Below are 12,528 nucleotides of genomic sequence, written 5' to 3'. Positions count from 1 at the left end.
TCCCGGGGCGAGACCCGATATCCCCCGTGAGCTGAGGAGGAAGAGACAGGGATCTCGTGGGGGGGTTAAACGTCGGGAAAGGAGGAGACGATACCATCCTGTCCTCCCGTCTGTTATCATGGGGAATGTTAGATCGCTCCCCAACAAGATGGACGAGCTAGCGGCGCTGACCCGGCATGAGAGGGACTTCCGGGATGCTAGCCTGATGCTATTCACGGAGTCGTGGCTAACAGCGCTAACGCCGAACGCGGTCGTAGAATTGGACGGCTTCCAAATCATACGCGCGGACAGGACGCTGGAGAGTGGAAAGAGGAAAGGAGGAGGGCTGGCTGTGTTTGTGAACGATAGATGGTGTAGTCTAACTGACACTGTTACAGACTATATACATTTCTGCATGGAAAACACCATACCCACCAGGACAGTAAGGTGTTTCTCCAACAACAAACCCTGGATCACACCAGACATAAAAGCTCTCCTGAAGGAGAAGAGGAGGGCTTTTGCGTCAGGCAACATAGAGGAGCGGAGGACTGTGCAGCGCCAGCTGAGGAGGAGGATCAGAGAGGGGAAAAGGTCCTACAGGAAGAGGATGGAGGAGGAGCTGCTGCAGAATAACGCCAGGGGAGTCTGGAGGGGCCTGAAGACCATCTCAGGCCACGGACAACCCAAGACCCGGACTGGGGGGGACCTGCAGTGGGCAAATGAGCTGAACCTCTTTTTCAATAGGTTCGATCAGATGCCTGCCCCCACTCAGTCTCTCCTGCTGCAGCCTCCACCTACTCCTCCTGCTGGGCGTGTCACCCCCTCCCCCCTTTTCTCCACAGTCTCCAGCTCCCAGTTACACCAGATAGCCAACACTCCCTCCTGCCCAGCCTTGGCCTTCACAACATCTCAGGTGAGGAACCAGCTGAAGAAGATGAAGGCGAGGAAGGCAGCGGGTCTAGATGGCATCAGCCCCCAGCTCCTCAAATCCTGCGTAGACCAGCTGTGTGGAATTGTCCAGCACATGTTCAACCTGAGCCTGAAGCTGGGCAGGGTCCCCCAGCTATGGAAAACATCCTGCCTGGTCCCGGTGCCAAAGACCCCCCACCCGAAGGAGCTCAACAGCTTGAGACCAGTGGCGCTGACGTATCACCTGATGAAGACCCTGGAGAGACTGGTCCTTGTCCACCTGCGCCCCCTGGTGAGCTCCTCAATGGACCCACTCCAGTTCGCATATCAGCCTGGCATCAGTGTGGATGATGCCATCATCTACCTCCTCCACACTTCACTCTCCCACCTGGAGAAGGCGGGGAGCACTGTGAGGATCATGTTCTTTGATTTCTCCAGTGCTTTCAACACCATCCAGCCCACCCTACTGGGAGACAAGCTGGAGCGGGCGGGGTGACCCACCACCTCACCACATGGATCCAGGACTACCTCACAAACCGGCCACAACTACAACACCCCTACCTGTCACCTGCAGAAGTTCTCTGACGACTCTGCGAGCTCAGTCGGCCTCATCACAGGCGGAGATGATCGGGAGTACAGAGAACTTACTCAAGGTTTTGTGGACTGGTGCCAGCAGAACCGCCTCCTGATCAATGCGGGGAAATCCAAAGAAATGGTGGTGGATTTCGGTAGGCGCCAGCACTCTTCACCTGCACCAGTGAATATCCGGGGAACAGATGTTGAGAGAGTCTCAACTTGCAAGTACCTGGGTGTTCATTTGAACAATAAACTGGACTGGTGCGACAACACAGACGCCCTCTATAGGAAGAGTCAGAGCAGACTCTTCCTACTCAGGAGACTGAGGTCTTTTGGGGTTCAGGGGACACTCCTCAGGAACTTTTATGACTCGGTGGTTGCATCGGTCATCTTCCAGGGAGTGGTCACCTGGGCAGGCGGTGTCTCGGCCCGGGACAAGAAGCGGCTGGACAAACTGGTCAGGAGGGCTCTGTCCTGGGCTGCTCCCTGGACTCTGTGGACTAGGTGGGGGACAGGAGGATGTTGGCCAAGCTGTCGTCAATGCTGGACAACCCGGACCACCCCCTCCAGGGCACCCTAACAGCACTCCACAGCTCCTTTAGTGACAGACTGTTACACCCTCGCTGTGCAAAGGAGAGAATCCGCCGTTCCTTCTTGCCTGCTGCTGTCAGACTCTTTAACAAGAACATGGTGTAGTCCTTACAAACTAGCGGACATTAGTGCAATTGTGCAGTCCTGCACCTGATCTCATATCGTGCAATACCCAATATTCCCCACTACTGTAATACCGTGCCATACTCAACATTCCCCACTACTGTTAGTCTAGTTTTATTTTTATCCAATGCTGTCCCTTACATTTCACTACAGCACTGCCGCACTGTCACTTACTTAGAGTGTTTTTCCTCTGTACTATGTACAGGCCAAAATGAGTGTTCCTCATACTTTTTATGTAGATGTATGTTGGTGTGTATATACATGTGTATATACACGTTACTGCGTATATTTACATAGGATTGATCCTGAATGTTTGCCATCAATGTTATACATTAATGGCTACATTATGCCTTCGTCCCTGTGTGTCCTATATCTTTGCTGCTGCAACAATGAAAATTTCCCCACTGTGGGATCAATAAAGGCATTCTTATTCTTATTCTTATTCTTATTTACCTCTGTCTCTCTCCGCCTTTCATTTCGTTACTGTTAAATATTCCTCCATGGTGTCTCGCGAGGGGTTTGCTGACAGCAATTTAAAAAGTTTTAAACTTACGCAAAGACATTGACAAAGGGAGCGCGACTTCCCCACCTGCTGACCTGGATGTGCAATTAGACTTTACACGGCAAAAGCAAAACCTGTTCCCCAGGGTCATACACGCCCCCCCTGGCATCGCATCGCGCCCGCCTCACTATTTGAGGACTGCTCTAATTTAATAGGCCGTATTGTAGTTTGTCCGAATGATGTTGTGACATCATCGGCCACCGGATGGCTTCCAGATTTGCATTTTGATTGCGAACAGCCAGTCAGAATGACCACTGTTTTACATACTGCAATTGATGGCATTAAATTCATTAAAATCATATCTAAAAAGCACAATGACTCTTATTTCTTCGCAATTTATTCGCTGCTTTTTACTTTGTTTTTTTCCTGCTTGGCTTGAGTACATGTTTTGTATTTTGTTTTTATGAAACCATGACAGTGATTGCTGTCACAAACAATAACTTCTCAGCCTTTAGAACCATTGTCTATCGTGTGAAAGCAAATTAATTGATTGAAAGAGAGTCTAAATGAGCACTCTGTTCAACTTTGCTACGTGATGTTCGAAGTGTGACAAGGAACCCTTGATTGTGATGATTGCTTAATTTAATAGTTTACCGTGTAAGTGAGTCCGCTGATAGTGTAGTGGTACACACGCCTGAGTTGTGTGCGGGCAGCGTGGGATCAATTCCCGCTCAGTGACAGTGTCTATGTGTGCCCTGCGACTGGCTGGCGACCAGTTCGGGGTGTAGTCTGCCTTCGCCCATTGACGGCTGGGATAGGCTCCAGCAACTCCCCGCGACCCTATATAGGATAAGCGGTTTGGAAGATGACATGACATGACATGACCGTGTAAGTGAGGTAATAAGCTGCTATTCTGTCTAAGTTATGTGAATAGATTAGTTTTGTGGTCCCAAAATCTGTAACGCGTTACCAGACTCAGTAAATAGAATAATCTTACAAAAAACTGAGAGTAATCTGTTATATTATTTTGATTCTGTCTAAACGTATTATATTACTGTACATTGTTTTGTTTTACTCTGCTGTCTGCAGCTTTGTCTGCATTGCAAATACCTTACCTGGATAAGTAAAAGTTAAACTAAATGAATACATGACTTCTTAACAGCTCTTATGAAGTTTTTAATTAGAGCAGCTTTTTAATTAGAGCAGCGTGAAGTAAGTTTTTGAAGAAAAAAAAGAATAAATTATACTTTTTATTTGTGCACGTCAAAATACAAAACAAACACAGCCAGAAGCCGGGATGAATTTTCTACTCCTGCAATCTGACCAACTCGGCATCGTTCGCAACTTGGAGGAGTGTCTGGCTTTCCACACGTCATTTTCTGCCCCGGTGAACTCCTGGATTGCGATTCCTATTTCTGTGATTGAATCTATGGTTCCATCGCTTGTACGCTTTCCTATTGACAAAGAAACACAAAATTAATACTGTTCACAATAGAATTCTCCTACAAGTTACTCTATTAAATGTCTTTCTGACACGGCCGAATGCTGGATGAGGGTTGACGCTTCAGCAAATTTTTTACAGCCACCAAAACAAAATTATGCAGTCAACCGGACTGAACATAAATAGGATAGAAAACGTAGTGCTGTTAAATTGTAGTTGAATTAATTTTGATCCAAATTTCACAGCCAGAGGCTGTTTTTCATTACAAAATATTCTCAGGCACTCCTTGTAGTCCAGTGCCTCTTGATCTGGTCAAATTGGTGGCCACTTTGCACCCCATGTGCCTCGCTTTAAACCAGTTTTGAAGGTATGTGCTCATCTTAGAAAAATCAAACATTTTATCTATTAAGACATTATTCAGATACTATGAATGTCAGTGTATCTTTGAAATGCATGACACATTTAAGTTCAGACAATAGTCTCTCCGGTGTCTTCACATTCTTACTCTGGACAGGGTTCAGGGCTTTTCGGGTTAGTGATCCGTCACAATTCGTCCCTCTGTATTACTTGGTTCTATTTTGATTAATACATTACAAGGAGTGAGGAGCAAGCTTCCTTTTTCTATTTAAAATAATTAAACAAAATACAAAATGAAAAGAATAGGCATTGCCTACTCATTGTTTGAGCATCGTCATTGACGGTAAATAAAATAAATAAAAACAGAGCACTGGGCACTTCCTCAAAATGCAAAACACATTTAATTAGATGAGGATCAAAAAGCAAAATCAACTGAACTACACACGCAGGTTTAAAAGTTGTACATTGACTGGTGGTGCAACGGTTACGGCATAAGTCACGGTTCGGATTAGTCACGGATTTTGAGTCACGGATCGGATCGTTATTCAGATCAGAAACAAAAAAAGATAAATAGAATTTGTCTTCATTTATTTTATAAAACTCTTTTGCCCATAAAAAAAAAATCCTAATGTCCAATATGGCCATTTAGTATTTAAGAGGGCAACGCGGCGACTGAATATGATTTCAAGATGGCGTTGTGTTAATGTTGGTGGCAACTATGTAATGTCAATTAAAATTGCGATAAGGCAAGTCAAAACGTCGAAAACGGAAGTCAAGTTACCCGTTACGCCACCATGTGGGCCAACTTAAAAGTAAAAGTCTATTTAGCTATTGCATTGGCATCAGTGACAGTGTATTATTTGGTAAGCTTTATTTTGAAGTTAGCCTTTGCGGAGGCGACGCGTTGAGTATGTTTGCAGCGTCCTTGACATGTCTGTCTGAATGCAATATTAATCAGAAAGCAGTTTAGACTAGTGGGGGTGCATAGAGCATAATATTGTCAAGAAAAATGTGGGGTTGATTTTCTCTAAGTTTATTGAAACAAAGTAACAATGCTCAGTGTTCTTCTTCATCTCATAGGTGGAGGTGTAGCCTGAATGGGAAGTCAATGTTTTAAGAATGATTCTGGTGGCGAATGAAGATATGTTGTAAAAACTGGTTCGAACATTCAGCTCATTCAACTCACATTCCACAAGACCCACAATTCCTACTTCAAAAAAATTCAAATTATTCAACCTCTAAACGCATTTAATTCCCAATGGCACATTCACAGCCTTTAGATCATTTGACTCACATTACAATATCAGAGGCTGCCTAGCTCAGTGGTACAGTGGTGGTTTCCCAACCAGGAGGTGGTGATTTCAATCCCTCGCCATTCCATCATTGTTTCAATTTTTTTTTTGGTCAACTTTATTCAACTTTATTCAGCATCATTCAATTTTATTGAACTTAATTCAACTTCATTCCAATGCATTGCAAACTTTCTTTTCAGCTTCCTTCGCCTTCACACACAATTTCTCCAGAAATTGCATTCTCTAGTTGTGTGAAGACAAAGGCCTTCACACATATGTTATTCCTATACTTTATTGTGTGAAGGCGAAGGCCTTCTCACATATGTTATTCAACAGTATTCAACTTTATTATTGTGTGAAGGCGATGGCCCCCACACATACGTTATTCTACATCATTCAACTTTATTGAGTGAAGGCCTAGGCCTTCACATATGTTATTCCACACCATTCAACTTTATTATTGTGCGAAGGCGACGGCCTTCACACATACGTTATTCTACATCATTCAACTTTATTGTATTATATATATATATATATATATATATATATATATATATATATATATATATATATATATATATATATATATATATATATATATATATATATATATATATATATACACACACATCCGTCCATCCATCCATTATCTGTACCGCTTACAAGGGTCGCGGGGCGTGCTGAAGCCTATCCCAGCTGTCTTTGGGCAGTAGGCGGGGGACACCCTGAATTGGTTGCCAGCCAATCGCAGGGCACACAGAGACAAACATCCGCACTCACAATCACACCTAGGGGCAATTTAGAGTATCCAATCAACTTACCATGCGTGTTTTTGGAATGTGGGAGGAAACCGGAGTACCCGGAGGAAACCCACGCAGGCACGGGGAGAACATGCAAACTCCACACAGGGAGGCCAGAGCCGGGATCGAACCCACGACCTCTGAACTGTGAGGCGGACGTGCTAACCAGTCGACCACCGTGCCGCCCATATATACATACATATATATATATATATATATATATATGTATATATATATATATATATATATATATATATATATATATATACATACATATATATATACATACATATATATATATATACATACATATATATATATATACATACATATATATATACATACATATATTAGGTGGTATTTAGTATGTACAGTGATCCCTCAATCATCGTGGTTAATGGTGGGACAGAACCCGCCACAATAAGTGAAGCCCGCAAAGTAGAGTTGGATTTATGATTAGGATTATTATTTTATATGATATTTATTGTACAGTTTTATTTTGGGGCGCCTCTGTTACGCTGTTGCGAACCCCAACTTGGTTCCCACACTTCTAAATACTTGTTAAACTATCAATTTAACTCTAAAAATGCAAAATGAAGAATATAAATACCAGGCTTGCAGGCTGTGATCAGAATTTAGCTTCGACCGACCGCGGCAGCTGATGAGCACGACGGAACGTTTGCTAAAAACTACGTTAAAGTTTTAATTGTTATCATAAAATTGACTTACCTTAACTAGAATGCAATATTGTCAAAACCATATACATTAATTTATAAAAATACTCTGTAGAGGGGGTAATGGAAAAAAATATGAATCAGCTAGTATAATTATTTTTATTCTTCTGTAATTGTGCGTTTCGGTAGTAACAAATTTCAGGACAGGCAAGATATTAGGGAAAAGCCAGAAAATAATATTTTCAATATTATTCAATTGTATCGAATGCCTTCGAGAAAATCGAGAAAAACACCAACACCAATTTCTCCCCTCTCAAAAGCATCATTTATTTTCTCGAGCAAATCTAAAATGGCCATGCAGGTACTGCTGTGTTTCCAGAAGCCTGTGAGGATGCCAGTACATTGTGTTTTTCGAAATAATCTGCCAGTCTCAAGTGGACCACTCTTTCTAGAACTTTAGAAAGGGTTGGTAGAATTGCTATGGGTCTATAGTTTTGAATTTCATTTATATCCCCAGACTTATAAACTGGTATTATGTTTGACAGTTTCATTTGCTTTGGAACAATGCCATACTGAAGGGATACATTTATTATATGAACGAGTGGCGTTCACAATGGTTTTGAGGATCTTACTGCTAATTCTATCAGCACCGGCGGTGTTTGAACATTTCATCCTATTTATAATATTAGCGACTTCTATTTTACAAGTAGGTTTGAGATAACATTGGGATAATTATTTAAAAAATATATATTTGTAATTTGAGTCCCCTGTTGCCCCAATGTGTTTTGATAGGTTTGTTTCAACAGAGGCAAAATATTTTACACTTTAGCCATTGAGCGCTGTGCTTGTTGTTCGCCTAATGACATCACACTTCCGGTTTCGTCGCGGCCAGCGTATTACTTCCGAAAAACTCTTACTTTGTCAAATATCCATCCATTATCTATACCGCTTGTCCTCACAAGGGTCGCGGGGAGTGCTGGAGCCTAACCCAGCAGTCTTTGGGCAGTAGGCGGGGGACACCCTGAATCGGTTGCCAGCCAATCGCAGGGCACACAGAGGCAAACAAACATCCGCACTCACAATCACACCTAGGGGCAATTTAGAGTGTCCAATTAACCTACCAAGCATGTTTTTGGAATGTGGGAGGAAACCGGAGTACCCGGAGAAAACCCACGCAAGCACGAGGAGAACATGCAAACTCCACACAGGGAGGCCGGAGCCGGGATCGAACCCACGACCTCTGAACTGTGAGGCGAACGTGCTAACCAGTCGACCACCGTGCCGCCACTTTGTCAAATATGCGAAATAGAAATGATTTTTTTTCATGCTTTAATTTTGTATAATGTTTAATTACTTTACTTAGATTTCATTTGGCATTTTCTGAAGTTACTTCAGACAACCAATTTTTACAATGGGGCGCATTAGCAGGCTTTCCCCCCAGAAAACTTGCTAAGCCTGGTGATGGAGAAGCCGGTCAGCTTCATAATAGTACCGTTCGTTTGTTGTTTTTTAAATGAGCAAAAATAATTTTTGTATATGCTTTTTGAAGGGATCATCCGGTGGAGTCTATTTTTTACTAACAAGCTCAGTCTATGTATTTTTCAACCAAGAAAATGAAATATTAGCTTGCATTTTCAATTTTATCAGTTTGTTTTGGAGAAATCAGTCAATAAATAAGGATTTGAAAACCGCCTCCTAAAAATAAGGTATATGGCCACGCCCCCTCTCCTCCTTTCATATCTTGGTGGAGTCACGAGAGGGACCGGAGACTATTTGTCCATTCAAAATCATTGTAAATACATCAGTAATATTGTCAAAATAAGGGGATCAATCCTCCCCAAAATGTATGTGGACATCTCACTTTAGCCTTTCCATGGCTGACTTAAAAGAGCAAGAAATGAGCAGCCTACGTGCAGCTGTCACGTCTGTTTTCTTTCATATGTCACCAAGGTATGCACACACAATATGTTCCGAGAGGCTTTTCGTAAGCTAAATAGTTCATAAGTTGTTACGTGGGGCAAAAAAGTATAGTCAGCCACCAATTGTGCAAGTTCTCCCACTTAAAAAGATGAGAGGCCTGTAATTTTCATCATAATGTTCACCTCACCTACGTATGAGAGATAAAATGAGAAAAATATCCAGAAAATCACATTGTCTAATTTTCAAAGAATTTATTTGCAAATTATGGTGGAAAACAAGTATTTGGTCAGCTACAAACAAGCAAAATTTCAGGCTCTCACAGACCTGTAATTTCTTCTGTAAGAGGGTCCTCTGTCCTCCACTCGTTACCTGTATTAATGACATCGGTTTGAACCCGCTATCAGTCTAAAAGACAGCTCTCCACAACCTCAAGCAGTCACACTCTAAATTTCACTATGGTCAAACCCAAATAGGGCACAAGAAACAAAATTATAGACCTGCACCAGGCTGGGAAGACTGAATCTGCAATCGGTAAGCAGCTTGATGTAAAGAAATCAATTGTGGGTGCAATTATTAGAAAATGGAAGACATACAAGACCGCTGATAATCTCCCTCCATCTGGGGCTCCATGGGGTCAAAATGATCACAAGAACAGTGAGCAAACATCCCAGAACCACATGGGGGACCTAGTGAATAACCTGCAGAGAACTGGGACCAAAGCAACAAAGGCTACCGTCAGTAACACACTATGCCGCCAGGGACTCAAATTCTGCAGTGCCAGACATGCCCCCTGTGCCCCCTGCTTAAGCCAGTACATGTTCAGGTCTGTTTGAAGTTTGCTAGAGAGTATTTGGATGATCCAGAAGAGGACTGGGAGAATGTCATATGGTCAGATGAATGTTACAGCTCGACTCGTCATGTTTGGAGGAGAAAGGATGCTGAGTTGCATCCAAAGACACCGTATCTACTGTTAAGCACGGGGGTGGAAACATCATGCTTTGCGCCTGGTTTTCTGCAAAGTGACCAGGACGACTGATCCGTGTGGAGGAAAGAATGAATGGAGCCATGTATCGTCAGATTATGAGTGAAAACCTCCTTCCATCAGCACGGGCATTGAAGATGAAACCTGACTGGGTCTTTCAGGATGACAATGATCCCAAACACACCGCCCGAAGGAGTCGCTTCGTAAGAAGCATTTCTTGAGTGGACTAGCCAGTGTCCAGATCTCAACCCCATAGAAAATCTTTGGAGGGAGTTGAAAGTCCGCTTTGCTCAGCAACAGCCCCAAAACATCACTGCTCTAGAGGAGATCTGCATGGAAGAATGGACCAAAACACTAGCAACTAGTATGAAAACCATGTGAAAACGTTTCATCTTGGTATTGCCAACATAGGGTATGTAAACAATGTATTGAGATGAAGTTTTGTTATTGAGCAAATGCTTATTTTCCACCATACTTTGAAAATAGATTATTTAAAAATCAGTCAATGTGATTTTATCACAGCTGGATCAAAATTTTAGCGTTGCTAAATGTCAGATAACTACAGCCAATCACCACCAAAAATCTTATGCACATTACCACACTTGTCCACTTCAACCTGTTAAAAAAAACACAAAAAAACAATCACAATATTTTGATTTTTTTGGAGGTCATAGGAGCTCACATTTGATGTCATTAAATCCCAAGTATTATGCGGAATGCTTTTATATTTTCACAGGTTTCACCTGAATGCCGAACACCGTCAAGTTTTACTTGCTCTCATAAAGTTGTTACGGTGATGACAGTTTTGTTGCGCCAACGTTTACTTGCGTTTTCAATGGTACAGTGTGTGTGTGTGTTTGCTCAACTCGGCGAAGGTTTTATGAGTGTTTGTTTACTTAGCTTTTCTTAAAGTGGAAATCAACCCAAAATCCACTCGTTTTTAGCCATCTCAGGAGGAGAATTTTGTCATTTCTGTCGGCTGAAAATGACATCACAACGACTCAGGGCTCAGGTAACGACCAATCACCGTTCAGCTTCAGAAAACAGGTCAACCGTGATTGGTCATTACCTGAGCCCTGGGACGACGGAATGCCGTCTCTGCTGAGAATACATTTCATGGTGATTTTTGTGGGGGCTAGTGCTTTAAGATGTCAGTTTTCCTTTGATGTGCCTTCGGATGTAGCTTTGTGTTCAACTATGTTTGAATGAAAGAAATTTTAATGCAGAATTGTTGTATGATGAAAGGAGATTATTGCTATCAATTATTTTATGGTGTCTGGTGTTCTCTTCTCCAGACATGGGCAGTGAATTGCCAGGTACAGTAGTGATGCCGGGGGCAGTTGGCTCTGGCCCGGTAAGGATGGGAGGATCTATGCCAGGCCGTGGTGGCAAGAGAAGATCAGGCGGGTGAGTATGTTTCTTATCCTTCGGCCAGTGCTGAAAATCTGGGGTCAAGGAACACCTTGTCCCCACATTAGCATGAAATAATAGTGAGCAAATATGCATTGCAACAAACTATACTGGATATACAATATAGGCTTGATTTACTAAAGGTTTGCACCTGAAAAAATGACTTAGCCAAAGAGATGTGAAAGCTGATCAACTAAACGGTCGCATCCAGGGTTGTCTCTGCAAAACTTGCATAATTGCTGCTCAGTTAATTTTGCGTGTTCTGAGAGGACTATATGTAAATAGATGAGTTTAGCACGGGCGGTGTGATTTATCAAATCTGAGATGAATTGCAACAACTGACTTTGCATCTTTAAAGAGGAAGTCAACCCAAACATATTGTTTTCAAGAATACGTTGTATGCAAGCCCAGTAGTTGAAACAAGGCCTTCTGATAAATATTGCGTTTGTGGAATAAGAGTTAATCCACCTGTCTCCGGGGGTGGCCATTTTGTCACTTCTGTCGACTGATAATGACATCACAGCTGCTCAGGGCTCAGGTAACGACCAATCATGGAAAGCTGAGCCGTGATTGGTCATTACCTGATTGCTCAGAACATGCACAACAACAATGCACTGATGGCCAACTTCAAAATAAAAGCCAGACCAATAATGATGGACATCATTGTAGAGGTAAAACAAGTCCTTGAGTAATTCCGGCGGTACCTCAGTGCAACAAAATCCTTGAGGCATTTTTTTGGGCCCTGAGTACCTGCTAATTTACATGTATACTGTCAGGGAGAAGAATCAAGTTAACCACAGTAACAATTGTTCATGCTATGTACGACAATAACACGCCGCCAATGCGGTAAGAAGGCCAACTTCAAAATAAACCTGACCTTACCAAATAATATATGGTCATCCATGCCTTCGGATGCTTTCATTTTGAAGTAGTTCCCGGCAGCGTATTGTGGCGTAACGGCTGACTTGGCTT

At 42.6% G+C, this 12,528-nt stretch overlaps 1 protein-coding gene across 5 annotated transcripts in view; it reads left to right on the top strand.

Moving 5' to 3' along the window:
* The window catches only part of arnt2 (aryl-hydrocarbon receptor nuclear translocator 2), a 192,324-nt gene that overhangs the window by 17,158 nt on the left and 162,638 nt on the right, over positions 1-12,528 (top strand). For all 5 annotated transcript variants that reach the window (XM_086024748.1, XM_086024747.1, XM_086024751.1 and 2 more), the window contains exon 2: positions 11,442-11,553. In XM_086024748.1, the coding sequence (XP_085880874.1) occupies positions 11,442-11,553 (112 nt within the window). The remainder of the gene's footprint in view (positions 1-11,441; positions 11,554-12,528) is intronic.

This window comes from Filicampus tigris, chromosome 3 (assembly GCF_054856515.1).
Source record: "Filicampus tigris isolate MCC_2025a chromosome 3, RoL_Ftig_1.0, whole genome shotgun sequence".
NCBI lineage: Eukaryota > Metazoa > Chordata > Actinopteri > Syngnathiformes > Syngnathidae > Filicampus > Filicampus tigris.
This window is presented reverse-complemented; position numbering and strand designations above follow the sequence as displayed.